Raw genomic sequence first — 13,268 nt, 5'->3', positions numbered from 1 at the left:
ACCACGAACACACTGCTGAAGTTTTATCAAGATCAGTTAATGTATGCAGAAGTTATAACACACTTCCTGTTTATCTTTTCTCGCTATAAATTCGTTTCATCGCCACGGCCAAACCGTTCGAGATATCAAAAATCCGTCCGCAATTTAGCATCCTCAATGTCTTGACTTCATGCTGACCGAGTTTGGTGTGGATCGGATCAATTCCCTAGGAGGAGTACATTAAATTCCACAGCATGCGTTTTTCAAACAACCCATAATAGCTGACTTCCTGTTGGGCAGAGCTAATAACTTAGAGTGCGAAAGTTGTTCGGCCCGATGAGATCTATATGTGTACCGAGTTTCATACTAATACGTTCTTGTATGTGTCCAAGATTTAAGATTGTGTTCTAGGGGGCGCTGTTGAGCCCCCCTGCCACGCCCGGGTACCAGCTTCAGCCCGGCCCTAATGGCCGCGGGTTCTGACCTGCGTGCAAAGTTTCATGAGTTTTTGAGCACGTTAAAGGCCCCAAAAGCCCCCGAACCCTTGAAGAACAATAATAATAATAATAAATATAGCTGCAAGCAGCGATTGCGGGCCCAAGCCGGTGGCACCGCCATCCCCGGTGCCTTTAGGTAACTAAAGGCACCGGGGATGGCGGTGCCACCGGCTTTGGCCCTCCATCGCTGCTCGCAGCTATATTTATATATATATATATATATATATATATACACACACACACACACACACACATATATATATATATATATATATATATATATATATATATATATTTATAAGACAGAACATATTACTTGTATTACCTTATTCTGATTTTATGATACACTCAAAATATTCCACAACAAATCCTTTAAATTTAATGTAAAAATAAAAACGAAAGTAAGAAGTGTTGGTCTCACGTAACCCTCTCATTAGAATCAAAATGTTTCAATTTTTGCGATGTATTTGGATGCTAAACTATTCTTTATTATAGGCTTTGTACTTCACTCGTGTTCCAATATCGATGGAAAAAATCATCCTCTTCACACGCGCAAAAATGTGCTTGGAAACATCACAGTGGAGCTCTGCTTACTGTGAATGGTACAGATTGTACTACTGACTATTTAAACAGAGCAGTGTAATTCGTTTATGTTAGGTTGACTATTTTTATTATTATATTGTATTAGGGCTATAATGAATGTCAAGATTGCAATTCTGGAATGTGTGTGTGACGCGGTTGCGGTTGAACAGTGGACACAAAAACATAAATAAAATGTTTTAGTTAATTCCTACATCCATAGGAATACATTGAAAATGCTCGCTCTACTCCGCACCATTATCAATGTCTGTGCGGACGTCTGTATTTTACTAGTATATAGTATACTATAGTTAGCGATTTAAAAGCCCTCAGCGGTGTCACATGTCGATTAACCGGTGGGAAAATTTTATCACAGTCACATCCCTAATATATTTATATATAAATACAATAGGCCTACCTGAAAGAGAATTTTACTTGCCCGACCAAAGTATAGCCTGATTAGAACGTCAATAACAAAAAAATAACTTGGGAATCACTAAAACGAGAGATTATTCTAATTTCATTACATTCATTTTAAGTTGCAATCAGCAGTTAATAATAAATGTATTACTGATCAATGGTAACAAGGTTGCACTGCTGAGGCTCATGCTGCTTCTCCAGGAGAATTGTAAACAAATGAGCGCAGCACACAAAAAAGCAACCCAGTTAACAACATACTGACTATAAAAATTACAAATATGGAGTTTTTATATATTTTATAACATATGATAGAGTTAAGCAACCTCACTTGACGAGTAGGCAACTATTTCCTGAATACAATCACGATTGAAACTGTGACATTGATTTCATACAACAGGTTAATAAACAGTTACAATTAAGTCACTTACATTTTAGATGCAATATTGACTGTTTTTGTTCTGTTTCAGCAGCAAAAATAGTTAAACAAAGATCACAGCAACTTGTTTTCTCATTACTGAATGATTCAGCATTTTGAAACGAATCGCTTGACTCAAAGATTCAATGGTCAATCCATAAACATCTGTCTCAATCATGAATGACTCAGTCATTGGAATGAATCGTTTGAACGAATGAATCAATGACTCGCTCATTAAGATGGTCGCCTGGCGACACCTAATGGCGGTTTAGTGTTATGTTTAAAAGTATCATTCTTTCCAACGTGCACCATTATCAATGTCCGTGCGGACGTCCGTTTTTTTACTTTCACTTTTATATTAGCGATTTAAAAGCACCCGCTCGTGTCACACGTCGCTTAACCGATGGGAAAATATCCTCACAGTCATATACCTAATAAATTTATATTTAAATACAATAGGCCTACCTAGTAAAACGTTTTATATACTATTTTTATATCCTTTTGGACACAAGAGGGCAGTATAGCCCTATGTTTGCTTTTTTGTTGAAACAAATAGCACTAAATAGCCTGTTTTTAACTTTTTCATACTTTTTGAATTGCAAAAACAGAATAAAATAGGTTTAGTTCTAATTTTTTTGTATAATTTTATATAAAAATAAATGGTGTATAATTAAATTTTAAGAATATATGAGATGTTTTCTGATTCCTTTTTTGACATTATTTTAATCCCTCGCCATGTCAAAACCGTTTGAAATATTTAATATCCGTTCACAATTTAGCATCTTTAATGTATTTTCATCGTGTTAAAAAAGTTGGTGTGAATAAAAAAAAAAAACACTTAGCAGGAGTGGGTAAAAAGCAGAGGCTGAATTTGCAAATAAATCCACATTCAAACCAAAATATCTGACTTCCTATTGGTCGAAGCTAATAACTATATATTAGAAAGTTGTCCGGCTCGATGAGACCAATGTACGTACTGATTTTTAAAACTGTGGGTAAAACTAACCCCCCCACTTTTGTCAAAAGCATTTTGAAAGTGACACACTTCCTGCTGCCAGTTGGTGGCGCTATAACTTTGACTCACAATAGTTACATCCATCTGATCGGCCTCTTACCACGAACACACTGGTGAAGTTTCATCAAGATCCGTTAATGTATGCAGAAGTTATACCACTTCGTGTTTCTCTTTTCTCGCCATAAATTCGTTTCCTCGCCACGGCCAAACCGTTCGAGATATCAAAAATCCGTCCGCAATTTAGAATCCTCAATGTCTTGACTTCATGCACACCGAGTTTGGTGGGGATTGGATGAATTCTCTAGGAGGAGTACTTCGCATTCCACAGCAAGCGTTCTCCAAACAACCCATAATTTCCGACTTCCTGTTGGGCTGGCGTAAAACTTAGAGCACGAAAGTTGTTCAGCCCGATGTGATCTATATGTGTACCGAGTTTCATATCATTACATGCAAGTGTGTTTGATATATGGATCTAGTTTTAGAATCCCGTTCAAGGGGGCGCTGTTGAGCCCCCCTGCCACACCCGGGTACCAGCTTCAGCCCGGCCCTGATGGCCGCGAGTTCTGACCTGTGTGCAAAGTTTCAAGAGTTTTCGAGCACGTTAAGGGCCCCAAAAGCCCCTGAAACCTTGAAACACACTGAAATCAATTGGAAATTCCCTCCCACCCCTCACACACACAGAGACAGAGAGAGAGAGAGAGAAAATTCTCCAAAAAATCACATTCAAACCAAAATATCTGACTTCCTGTTGCTCTGAGCTAATAAGTGTGAATTAGAAAGTTGTCCGGCTTGATGAGAACAATATACATAACGATTTTTGTGACTCTACTTAAAACTAAGCCCCCATTTTTGACTAAAGGTGGCGCTACTGAGCCCCTCACCACGCCCGTTTCTGAAACTTTGCACATGTCTACTGGCTAATAAATGTGATGTGTCTGTCGAGTTTCATCCAATTTCAAGTATGTTAAGAGTCTCAAAAGCATCTGAAAAGAATATTAAAGTTTGATGCGTTGCCACGGCAACAGTATTTAAGATATCAATAAACCTTTCACAGGTCTACATCTGCCGTGTGTCTACATTATACACATAAAGTTTGAAGCAAATCGGGTAAAAATAAGAGAGTGATTTCAAAGCATTTTGAAAGTGACACACTTCCTGCTGCCAGTTGGTGGCGCTATAACTTTGACTCACAATAGTCACATCCATGTGATCGGCCTCTTACAACGAACACACTGCGGAAGTTTCATCAAGATCAGTTAATGTATGCAGAAGTTATAACACACTTCCTGTGTCCCTTATTCGCCATAAATTTGTTTCCTCGCCACGGCCAAACCGTTTGAGATATCAAAAATCCGTCCGCAATTTAGCATCCTCAATGTCTTGACTTCATGCTGACCGAGTTTGGTTGTGATTGGACGAATTTTCTAGGAGGAGTATTTCAAATTCCACAGCATGCGTTTCCAAACAACCCATAATAGCCGACTTCCTGTTGGGCTAGCGTAAAGCTAGCGTAAAACTTAGAGGACGAAAGTTGTTCGGCCCGATGAGATCTATATGTGTACTGAGTTTCATATTATTATATGCAAGCATGTTTGATTTATGGACCAAGTTTTCGGACACCATTCCAGGGGGCGCTGTCGAGCCCCCCTGCCACGCCCGGGTACCAGCTTCAGTCAGGCCCTGATGGCCGTGGGTTCTGACGTGTGTGCAAAATTTCAAGAGTTTTCGAGCATGTTAAGAGCCCCAAAAGTGCCCGAAAGGTTGACAAAATAATAATAATAATAAATAATCCTACCGAAAACAATAGGGCCTTCGCCCTTTCAGGGCTTGGGCCCTAATAATAAACAGAGCAATTCCAAGAGGGTCCTCACACCATCGGTGCTCGGGCCCTAAATATTGATAGATTCAAGTTTTGCAGTAATTTTATAATTGTATCTTTGCAAACCGTATAGGCTAATGAAGCCGATTCAGTGGGGGACATACCCTTACTAAAAAGTACTATAGGAATCTTATAGTATTTTGGGACAAATTATTATAGTAATCTTATAGGAATACTATAGTAATTTGGGACATACTACAGAAGTACGATAAGACTACTATATAAATACTATAGCAGCTTTAAAATATTATAGAGGTATTACAGAACATCACAGAAGTAGCCTATGTTATGTTCTGTAATACCTCTATAATATCCTAGAGCCGCTATAGTATTTCTATAGTCGTCTTATAGTACTTCTATAGTAATATTTTGTCCCAAAATACTATTTTCCTAAGGGTAATTAGGCCATGCATAACCAACACATAGACGAATATTTTCTGTCATTTAACGTCATTTAACCTCGGTCATCCTCATTAATGTATTTTAAATTGTTTTCATATTTAGATATGACAGCCAGAAAAAATTTAGTTATGTTAAGTTTTTGTTATGTCAAGTTTTTCAGTGCCATTGACTCCCATTATTTTTCGGCATTTTCCTTCAGTTTTCAGTCCATAATGGCGGCCGCGCCGTCACGTCATGGGGGCAACTGTTGCTATCTGAGTTTCGCCTCTTGGGCTTCTATACTCTTTGGCTGCGTAATATTTGTTACAGGATTCTTTAATTAATAGAAAGTTCAAAGGAACAGCATTTATTTGAAATGGAAATTATTTTGTAACATTGTAAAAGTCTTTACTGACATCAATTTAATGCAAACGTGCTGAATAGTATTCATTTGTTAAAAAACTAAACTTTTAAATGGTAAAGTGTGTTCTCTGAACACAAGTTTAGTCTGTATTGTCACATCATGTTCATATATGCAGTTTTTGGTTCATCTCTCTCCTCAAATCCTGTGATATTGCTTTCTTTCAGATAAAAAAAGAACCTGCTCACAGCAATGGACAAAGCAAATTAAAGTCGATTCAAACAACCGACCCAAAGAATGAAAAGGTTTGTTTTACCTCTTGTGCTTGCTTTGGAACTTTATACTTAAGGTTTGTTCACACTTGGCTAGTTTGGTTCAATTAAAGCAAACTCTGCTGAGATTGCTCTGTTAGTGCAGTTCATTTGAAAAAGTATGAATTATGTTTTGAATTTTTGTCCATGTAATGAAAGTCAATAGGGTCCAAAACCACATTGGACCCACGATTGACTTTAATTGCATGGACATTTTTCAAAGCAACGCCATTAGTGTTCTGCATAAGAAAGTGTCCTATAGGTTTGGAATGACTTGAGGGTGAGTACATTTAAATTTTTCAGTAAACTGACCCTTTGAAGCTGAATTTTGCTGTTAAAATATTTCCTCCGGCTCCTATCTCAGCTTAACTATACATAACCATTTGTAGGTTGATTGATTCCCTCAATTTGTGTAAGCAATGTGCACACTTAACACGTTTTCACTCTTGCCATCTTCCTGCAGACACTACTGGACATTTTCACAGGCGTGAAGCTCTACCTCCCAGAGTCAGTACAGGACTTTGAGAAGCTTCAACGTTACTTCCTAGCGTACGATGGAGATCTGGTGCCTCAGTATGACTCCGGTTCAGCCACACATACACTGGAAGAGCCAGAGGACGACAGTTCAGCCCAGAGGGTCACCTCCAACTGGATCTGGGAATGCATCCGAAAGAGGAGGGTGGTCCCCCCCTGCTGAACGAGATAGAGACTGCTCAAAGGACACTAGCACAAACCTCAGGTTTGCTGTTCTCTAACAAGCAATGTCATTGGAAAAAATGCCTGTTTCACCAGACCTGCAACAACAGTAATAATGCTGTCAGTCATGGCAGACCAAGTTGAATGAACTTTTTCTAAACCATGTCTCCAAATATTTTTTTGTTAGCTTTACCACATTGTGGTATTACACATGTTGTACTAAAAAACTTTAAAGTTTCCTAGCTTTTCAAGTTTATGTTGGTTTTGACATTGAGAGATTTCTCACTATGGATTCTCATATTTATGATTTTTAAACTTTTTTTTGGTGTCATTGACTAATGCTGACCCTCATTTCTTAAGCATATTCTTCAAGAAGGTCAATAAGTGTAATGATTTTGATGACTTCATCATTATACAGTGTCATTTATCTGTTTTGACAAGGATGTTTGTCTGAAGAATGCTCTTGGGCACAGGACGAGTGATTAATAATACAACGGTAACAGCCATGAGGCATGATTGTGGAATGGATAATTGTGTAGAGTAAATTGGGCAAGAGCCCTCTAGCTTAGTAATGGTAGTTACGTGTCATTTCAAATGCTCCAATCATTCTAATTAAAACAAGCTTTTTATGCACAAAGAAACTGATTTGTGCTTGAATCGAGTCAGTCTAGCACGCGATAGGGAACCGCAGTTATGAGTAATTGTGTGAGTGTCTGTAAAGCACACTCATTTTCAGAATTGGGTTTTTTCTTGTCTAATCAGTAAGGTGCACTCAATAATTTATGGACTTATACTGACACACAGAGGTGAGATGGCATAATGCAAAAAAACAAATAAATTTTTTTATTTGTACAGTTGGTACTGAGGAAAACATCCATTTAAGTTACTCATTGCTCCATTCATCATTTAGAAAATATTACGGTGCCAACATAATGTAAAAGATTTTAATTTAAAAAAGAATGCAAGGCCTCAACGCATAAAAGAAAAGTACAAAGACACACAAATGTTCCTTATCACTTGTCAAAGAAAAAGTCCATAGAAATAATATACATATTTACACTGACTCTAAATATTCCTCCTAGTCTTTGAAATCAAAAGAAGGATGGCCATTTGTATTGTCTATGAAAACACTGAGTGGAACTTCTGTCAAGGTTTACTGCTTTCTAGTTTCCTCTTGCCTGAAATGGAGGCGCTCCTCTCTTCAGACCAGTGACAAAGATCAAACTCCTCTACCAGATGACAAGCCTAAAGTTTTAAAAAAGCAAACACACAGTGAATTGTAGCAATGCTCCATGTGTACCCAATCAGTATAGATTTTATTGGTCTAGATTATTTTATTTTTTTAAATGGCTACCGACTTCAGCTCCAACCCTGCTCCAACACACTTACCTGCTATACCCTGAATAGTAGGAGTCTTAACTGTTCAAATTACTCACGGTTCGGTTTATGAATGTTTAAATTGGCAAGACTTAATTAGTTTCAACAGATAGCAACGTGTACTGTTCAGGTCTCACTTGCGCTCGTGCGCTATCAACACCCGGGTGATGACGGCGTAAATGACTGGTTATATTAGAGCATTTGGCACTCCTATTGAACAGTTTACTAAGAGCGACTGTTTTGTCCACCTTTTTTGATCACTGTTGTAATGTATTGGGAACCCGAAATGTGCATCCATCGAACGAAACATACATAAGGCAAACTACGTCTGTGTTTAATGCATTATTTACAACAAACCATATTATAGATGCGACATCATATTTAAGATGAACCACAGTGCAAGTGTATGGAGAACGGCACGGTTCGATTTAAAAAAATAAAAAAATAACCGAAAACATTACACTCCTACTGAATAGCTGGTTCAGGTGTGTTGGATTAGGGTTGGAGCTAAACTCTACAGGATGGTAGCCCTTGAGGAGCAGGGTTGGAGACCCCTGATCTAGACAATTTATCCTAAAACCACCTGTCGTGACGATTTGGTCAGAGTTGCGGTTCGTAAGGACGGAGTCCCTGCGTTCTCCACTCTCTGCAGGAGTACACGTGTGCGTGGCACATGGCTCCACGACTGGCCTAGTCCAGCCTTCAAATGGCCATTTCCATCTTTGGTCACATGGTTTGTCACCTTCAATGCAAGATTTCACCATATCAGTATCTACTACAAAGGACATTTTGATAATTGGTCATAAACTAGTCACTGTGGGATGGATTTCCTTGACTTTCCAGACATTTCTAAATACTGGCTCAGGATCTGTAAAGTTGCGACAGATCTTTTTTCCATTTTGTGACGCACATCCGAGTTAAACGGATAATTGAAAAAGGAAAAAAAAAAAATAGGATGGGGACTTGGTTTTTTCAATCAGTTGTTAATTGGTGGAGCCAATTGTAAGAAAAGTGGACCCGTTTTTACCGGAAGATCAAGTAACGACATTAATTATAACAGTGCAAGGTATAAAAAATAAATACATAAAAAATGCTTATATATACACACATGTATGATTCATTCACAATAATATCTATAACATGCATTTACAAAACAGGATGAATTTTCAATTAATGGCGACATATATATATATAAACAGGAAATAGAAAGGTGTATACCAGCACAGCAATGTTGAAGTCTTTGGCGATCATCTTCATCTCCCCAGCAACTTGCATCAGCAGGGACATACCTGATGAAAAGTAGCAGAACTGACTTCTGATGCACGATATCATGATAAAGTATTGTGCAATACTGTAAACAAATACCCTCATTTTGTTTCCCTCCGAGCATGGATGAGAGCACAGCAGAGACCGAATCCACCATCAGCGCTTTGACTGAACCACCTCCAACAGACGCCTGGGCACATTCAAGAGCTCTACTACAAACAACCACTTCTAGCAATCAATGGACTTTCACACAGAACAGAACCTACCTTCTGAAGCCCATTCGATCTTAGATTTTGAAGACATGCGAGCAAAGAGAAGACGTCAAATACTCTGAACACCTTGATTTTTTGAAGTGCCTCCATCTATGTATTGAAGAGGAAAAGCAATTACGATACAAGACAGTAAATTATAGATTCATATTCTGGTTTAGTACAAAATAAGCTTGACAGCATTTGTGAAATAATGTTGATTTTCACAAAGAAAATGTAAAAAATATTGACAAACATACTATTAAAAAAAAAAGTAACAATGGAAGTTACAGAGAGGCGCTCACAATAAAAGTAAATTGGTCAAATGTAAGTGAATTTTGGAGAATTAAAATGTGAAGCTTTCATTTTCTAAAAGCACCTCCATTGTTACCTTCTGTATTATGTTTTTTATATCAATTTTACAGTTGTTTTAGGGCTTATGGTGTTGAAAAATTGTATATAAAATCAGACAGAAATGGTTACGAAGTGATTTTTTTTTTACACTAAAATCATATAACATTATGTGGCTAAAGATTTAGGGTTTATCCCCATTAACTCCCATGGTGCGCGTCTCGCTGTCGCTTTTTTTTTTTTTTTATAAAAGAAGGGACAAGAGGAAATGTAACATTGACACAAATGGCTAAATAATCTGGAATATTGAACATACAACAGCAAGCACTACTAATAAATTAGACTTTGATCACCTGCTCCTCCATATTAGGGGTCCTGGTTTGTAGCATCTGAAGCAGTCGGTTGGCACACACACCACCCCTTGTGTCAATGTAAAACACAGTCTGCTTCAGCTGGTGGGACATATTAACCGCAACACTAAAACACACCTACAAAGTGATTGAGAGACACACAGAGTATCGTTGAACACCAATTCATTTGCCCACCCAACCCTAGTAGGTAATAAAAGCAAGGTGGACTTTGACATTGTGGAGCAGGACCAAGCAACTGAGAAGAGTTTCCAGAACAAAAGGTCACCTGTGTTTTCCCGCTCCCTGGACTTCCTATCAGCTCAGTTATTTCCCCTGTGTACAGCCCAGAATCTAACAGTTTATCCAAACTGAAGAGAAGACAGCACAGATTTAATACAAAATACAAAGACTTAATACAAAATACATTCACTACCATTCAAAAATTTGGGGTTGGGTTGTTCATGTTTTTTTTTAAAGAAGTCTCTTATGCTCACCAAGGCTGCATTTATTTGATAAAAAAAATAGGAAAATCAGTAATATTATGAACAGTGTTGGAGGTAACGCATTACAAGTAACTTGAGTTACGTAATCAGATTACTTTTTTCAAGTATCACATTACTTTTAAAATTACAGCAAAATATTTGAGTTACTTTTTCACACAAGTAACTCAAGTTACTTTGTTTTTCCTTTTAATGACTGACACCTCTCCTGTCCCCAGGCGTTGTGTGTGCTGTGTGAACATGATGGTTATTGTAGTTCTAGAATAAATGTGAGCATGCATTTACTAGTCTCACTTGCAAAAAAAAAAAAAAACAATATTCCTCAAAATGATTAAAACCAGTAATATGCAAACTCTGAATATTATGCAAACCGACATTAATTAAATAATACAAATATACTTTATGCATTTAATTTCACTTTATTAACCAATGTCTTTGCTGCTGACCTTCAATGATCTAATTCAACCATACTATTAAAGCAAAAATGACTTTAGATAAAGATCACATTTGTGTTTAATTTTTAAGTAAAAGTATTGAACTTTCTTCTCCTGCAAAATGGCAGCACAGCTGAAAGGTTTATTTGAGCTGTGGCCTCAAACTGAACAGCCGTGAATTTGCATTTCCTTCAGCCTTAGGCTTACTCATTTCCTTTTTGGTGTGAAAGGGCCTTTACATTTGCCAAAACTTTTTTGTTATTAAAAACACACACAAGCAAGCCGATGAGGATTCCCAGGTGAGGAAAAGTAGCATAACTCATTACTTTCCATAAAAAGTAACTAAGTAGCACAATTAGTTACTTTTTTAGGGAGTAACGCAATATTGTAATGCATTACATTTAAAAGTAACTTTCCCCAACACGGATTATGAAATATTGTTACAATTTAAAAGAACTGTTCTCTATTAGAATATATTTTAAGATGTAATTTATTCCTGTGATGAACTTTCAGCATCATTACTCCAGTCTTTAGTGTCACATTATCCTTCTGAAATCATTATAATATGCTGATATGATGCTTAAGAAATATTTCTTATTATTATCAGTGTTGAAAACTACTGAAACAGTTGAGCTGCTTAATAATTTTGTGGAAACTGCAACAGCATTAATAGAAATACAACAGCATGAAATAAAAATATGAAATGTCACTTTTGATCAATTGAATGTGTCATTGCTGAATAAAAGTATTTAATTTCTTTAAAAAAAAAAAAAAAAAATCATAGTGACCCCAAACTTTTAAACTGTAGCGTATATACAAACTATTTATTATATTATATTATATTATATTACGAATCCTCCACATATATATATTTGGGACCTGGGACTGCCGGTGGACAGAATAGCTGTGGAGCTCAAGAGCTCTTCATAGAGATCAGCTCCAGAGACTGGAAAAGCAGTGCACTGAGCCAAGAGCACACGCCGAACAGCTACTAGAGCCTGAAAGATAGGACAGTATTTAGTTAGTTAACTTGGCTTAGTTTAGTTTAGTTATACTGTCTTTGTGTTAGATAATGGTAAATTAAAGATGAGGCCTGAATAGGCGTTACACAAAAAAAAAAAAAACAGTCATTCCACATACCTTGTAAGACAATGAACACTTTTTTGCAAGTTCTTCTGGGTTACATGAGACAAAGTCCTCAACTGAAAGAAATAAACACGGATGTATTATTAATTCAAGACCACAGACAGTAACAGAGTAAACTTTATTAATCCCCATAGGGACAACTGTAGTGATTGAGCAGCAACAATAGTTCAATGAATAAACCTCTTATTATTATTTTTTTTTTATGTCATTCCAAACTCGAATGCTCTGCCATTTTTTTCTTGTGAACACAAGGAGACATTCCACAGAATCTTTACGCAGCTCTTTTCCTTACTAAGCAGTGTTATTTTTAGTATTATTGAGATACTATTATGGTTTTATTAATATTTTAAATTGGTTTTTATTTTTTTCCATTTTCATTCTCATTTGAAAAATACATTTTGTTTCATAAGGGAAAATAACACTTGGGGGATGAGAAAATAGCTACAGGTATCTACTAATAATACAATATGCAGATTTATATTTCCAACACAATAAAGAAGAGGCCAACACAATCGCACAGTAAATAATCCTGACATCAAAAAGAGAAAAAAAAGGGACAAGTGGAAATTAATTTTTACAGTGATATTACTGTGGTAGTTGGTTTATCCCCATAAAGCCATTGTAGTACTATAGCTTTTCATGTTAGTGCCATAAGGATGAATTATCAGTGTAATGCTCAAAGTCAACACCTGTTCTGATGTCCTCTGATTGTAAAGCCTTAATGAAGTCCTCGTTTATTCCAGGGCAGATCCCTTCTCTCAAGATCACCATGACTCCCTGGACAGAGTTTGAGGACACAATCGACAACAACGTTATTAAAAAGAGGTAACGTAATAACAACGCTACGTTAAGCATCCTAATAACAAAACACTTGATCTCACCAGATGGCTAGAAAGCCCATTAAGACACACATACACACGTATTCTTCACATTAGAGTTCCTCTGAGTATCATCACATCTTGAGAGTAATCTCCGTGACTTTATTGCCGCCCGCCACATTTCAACGCCAGTCAGCGTTCAGCGTGATTGACAGGAGCACCGACCAATCACAGCCTCCGTCGGT

At 37.1% G+C, this 13,268-nt stretch overlaps 2 protein-coding genes across 2 annotated transcripts in view; one reads left to right on the top strand and one right to left on the bottom strand.

Annotated features, from left to right (window-relative positions):
* Positions 1-7,350, top strand: part of lig3 (ligase III, DNA, ATP-dependent) — a 55,189-nt gene extending 47,839 nt beyond the window's left edge. Inside the window, exons 20-21 of the mRNA XM_084415428.1 lie at positions 5,754-5,831; positions 6,301-7,350. Coding sequence (XP_084271554.1) covers positions 5,754-5,831; positions 6,301-6,534 — 312 coding nt within the window. The 3' untranslated portion in view covers positions 6,535-7,350. The remainder of the gene's footprint in view (positions 1-5,753; positions 5,832-6,300) is intronic.
* On the bottom strand, positions 7,344-13,227 carry rad51d (RAD51 paralog D). The gene is made up of 11 exons (XM_084415429.1): positions 13,087-13,227; positions 12,895-12,982; positions 12,200-12,261; positions 11,939-12,057; positions 10,412-10,493; positions 10,129-10,263; positions 9,443-9,538; positions 9,276-9,366; positions 9,129-9,199; positions 8,494-8,652; positions 7,344-7,778 (listed from the first exon to the last, which is right to left on the bottom strand). Exons 2-11 carry the CDS (start codon positions 12,974-12,976, stop codon positions 7,680-7,682), a joined length of 996 nt encoding a protein of 331 aa, XP_084271555.1. The 5' UTR covers positions 12,977-12,982; positions 13,087-13,227; the 3' UTR covers positions 7,344-7,679.
* Positions 13,228-13,268: the final 41 nt, after the last annotated feature.

This window comes from Rutilus rutilus, assembly GCF_951802725.1.
Source record: "Rutilus rutilus genome assembly, chromosome: 7".
NCBI classification, from domain to species: domain Eukaryota; kingdom Metazoa; phylum Chordata; class Actinopteri; order Cypriniformes; family Leuciscidae; genus Rutilus; species Rutilus rutilus.
The sequence above is the reverse complement of the archived record's forward strand: the minus strand, read 5'-3'. Positions and strand labels throughout refer to the sequence as shown.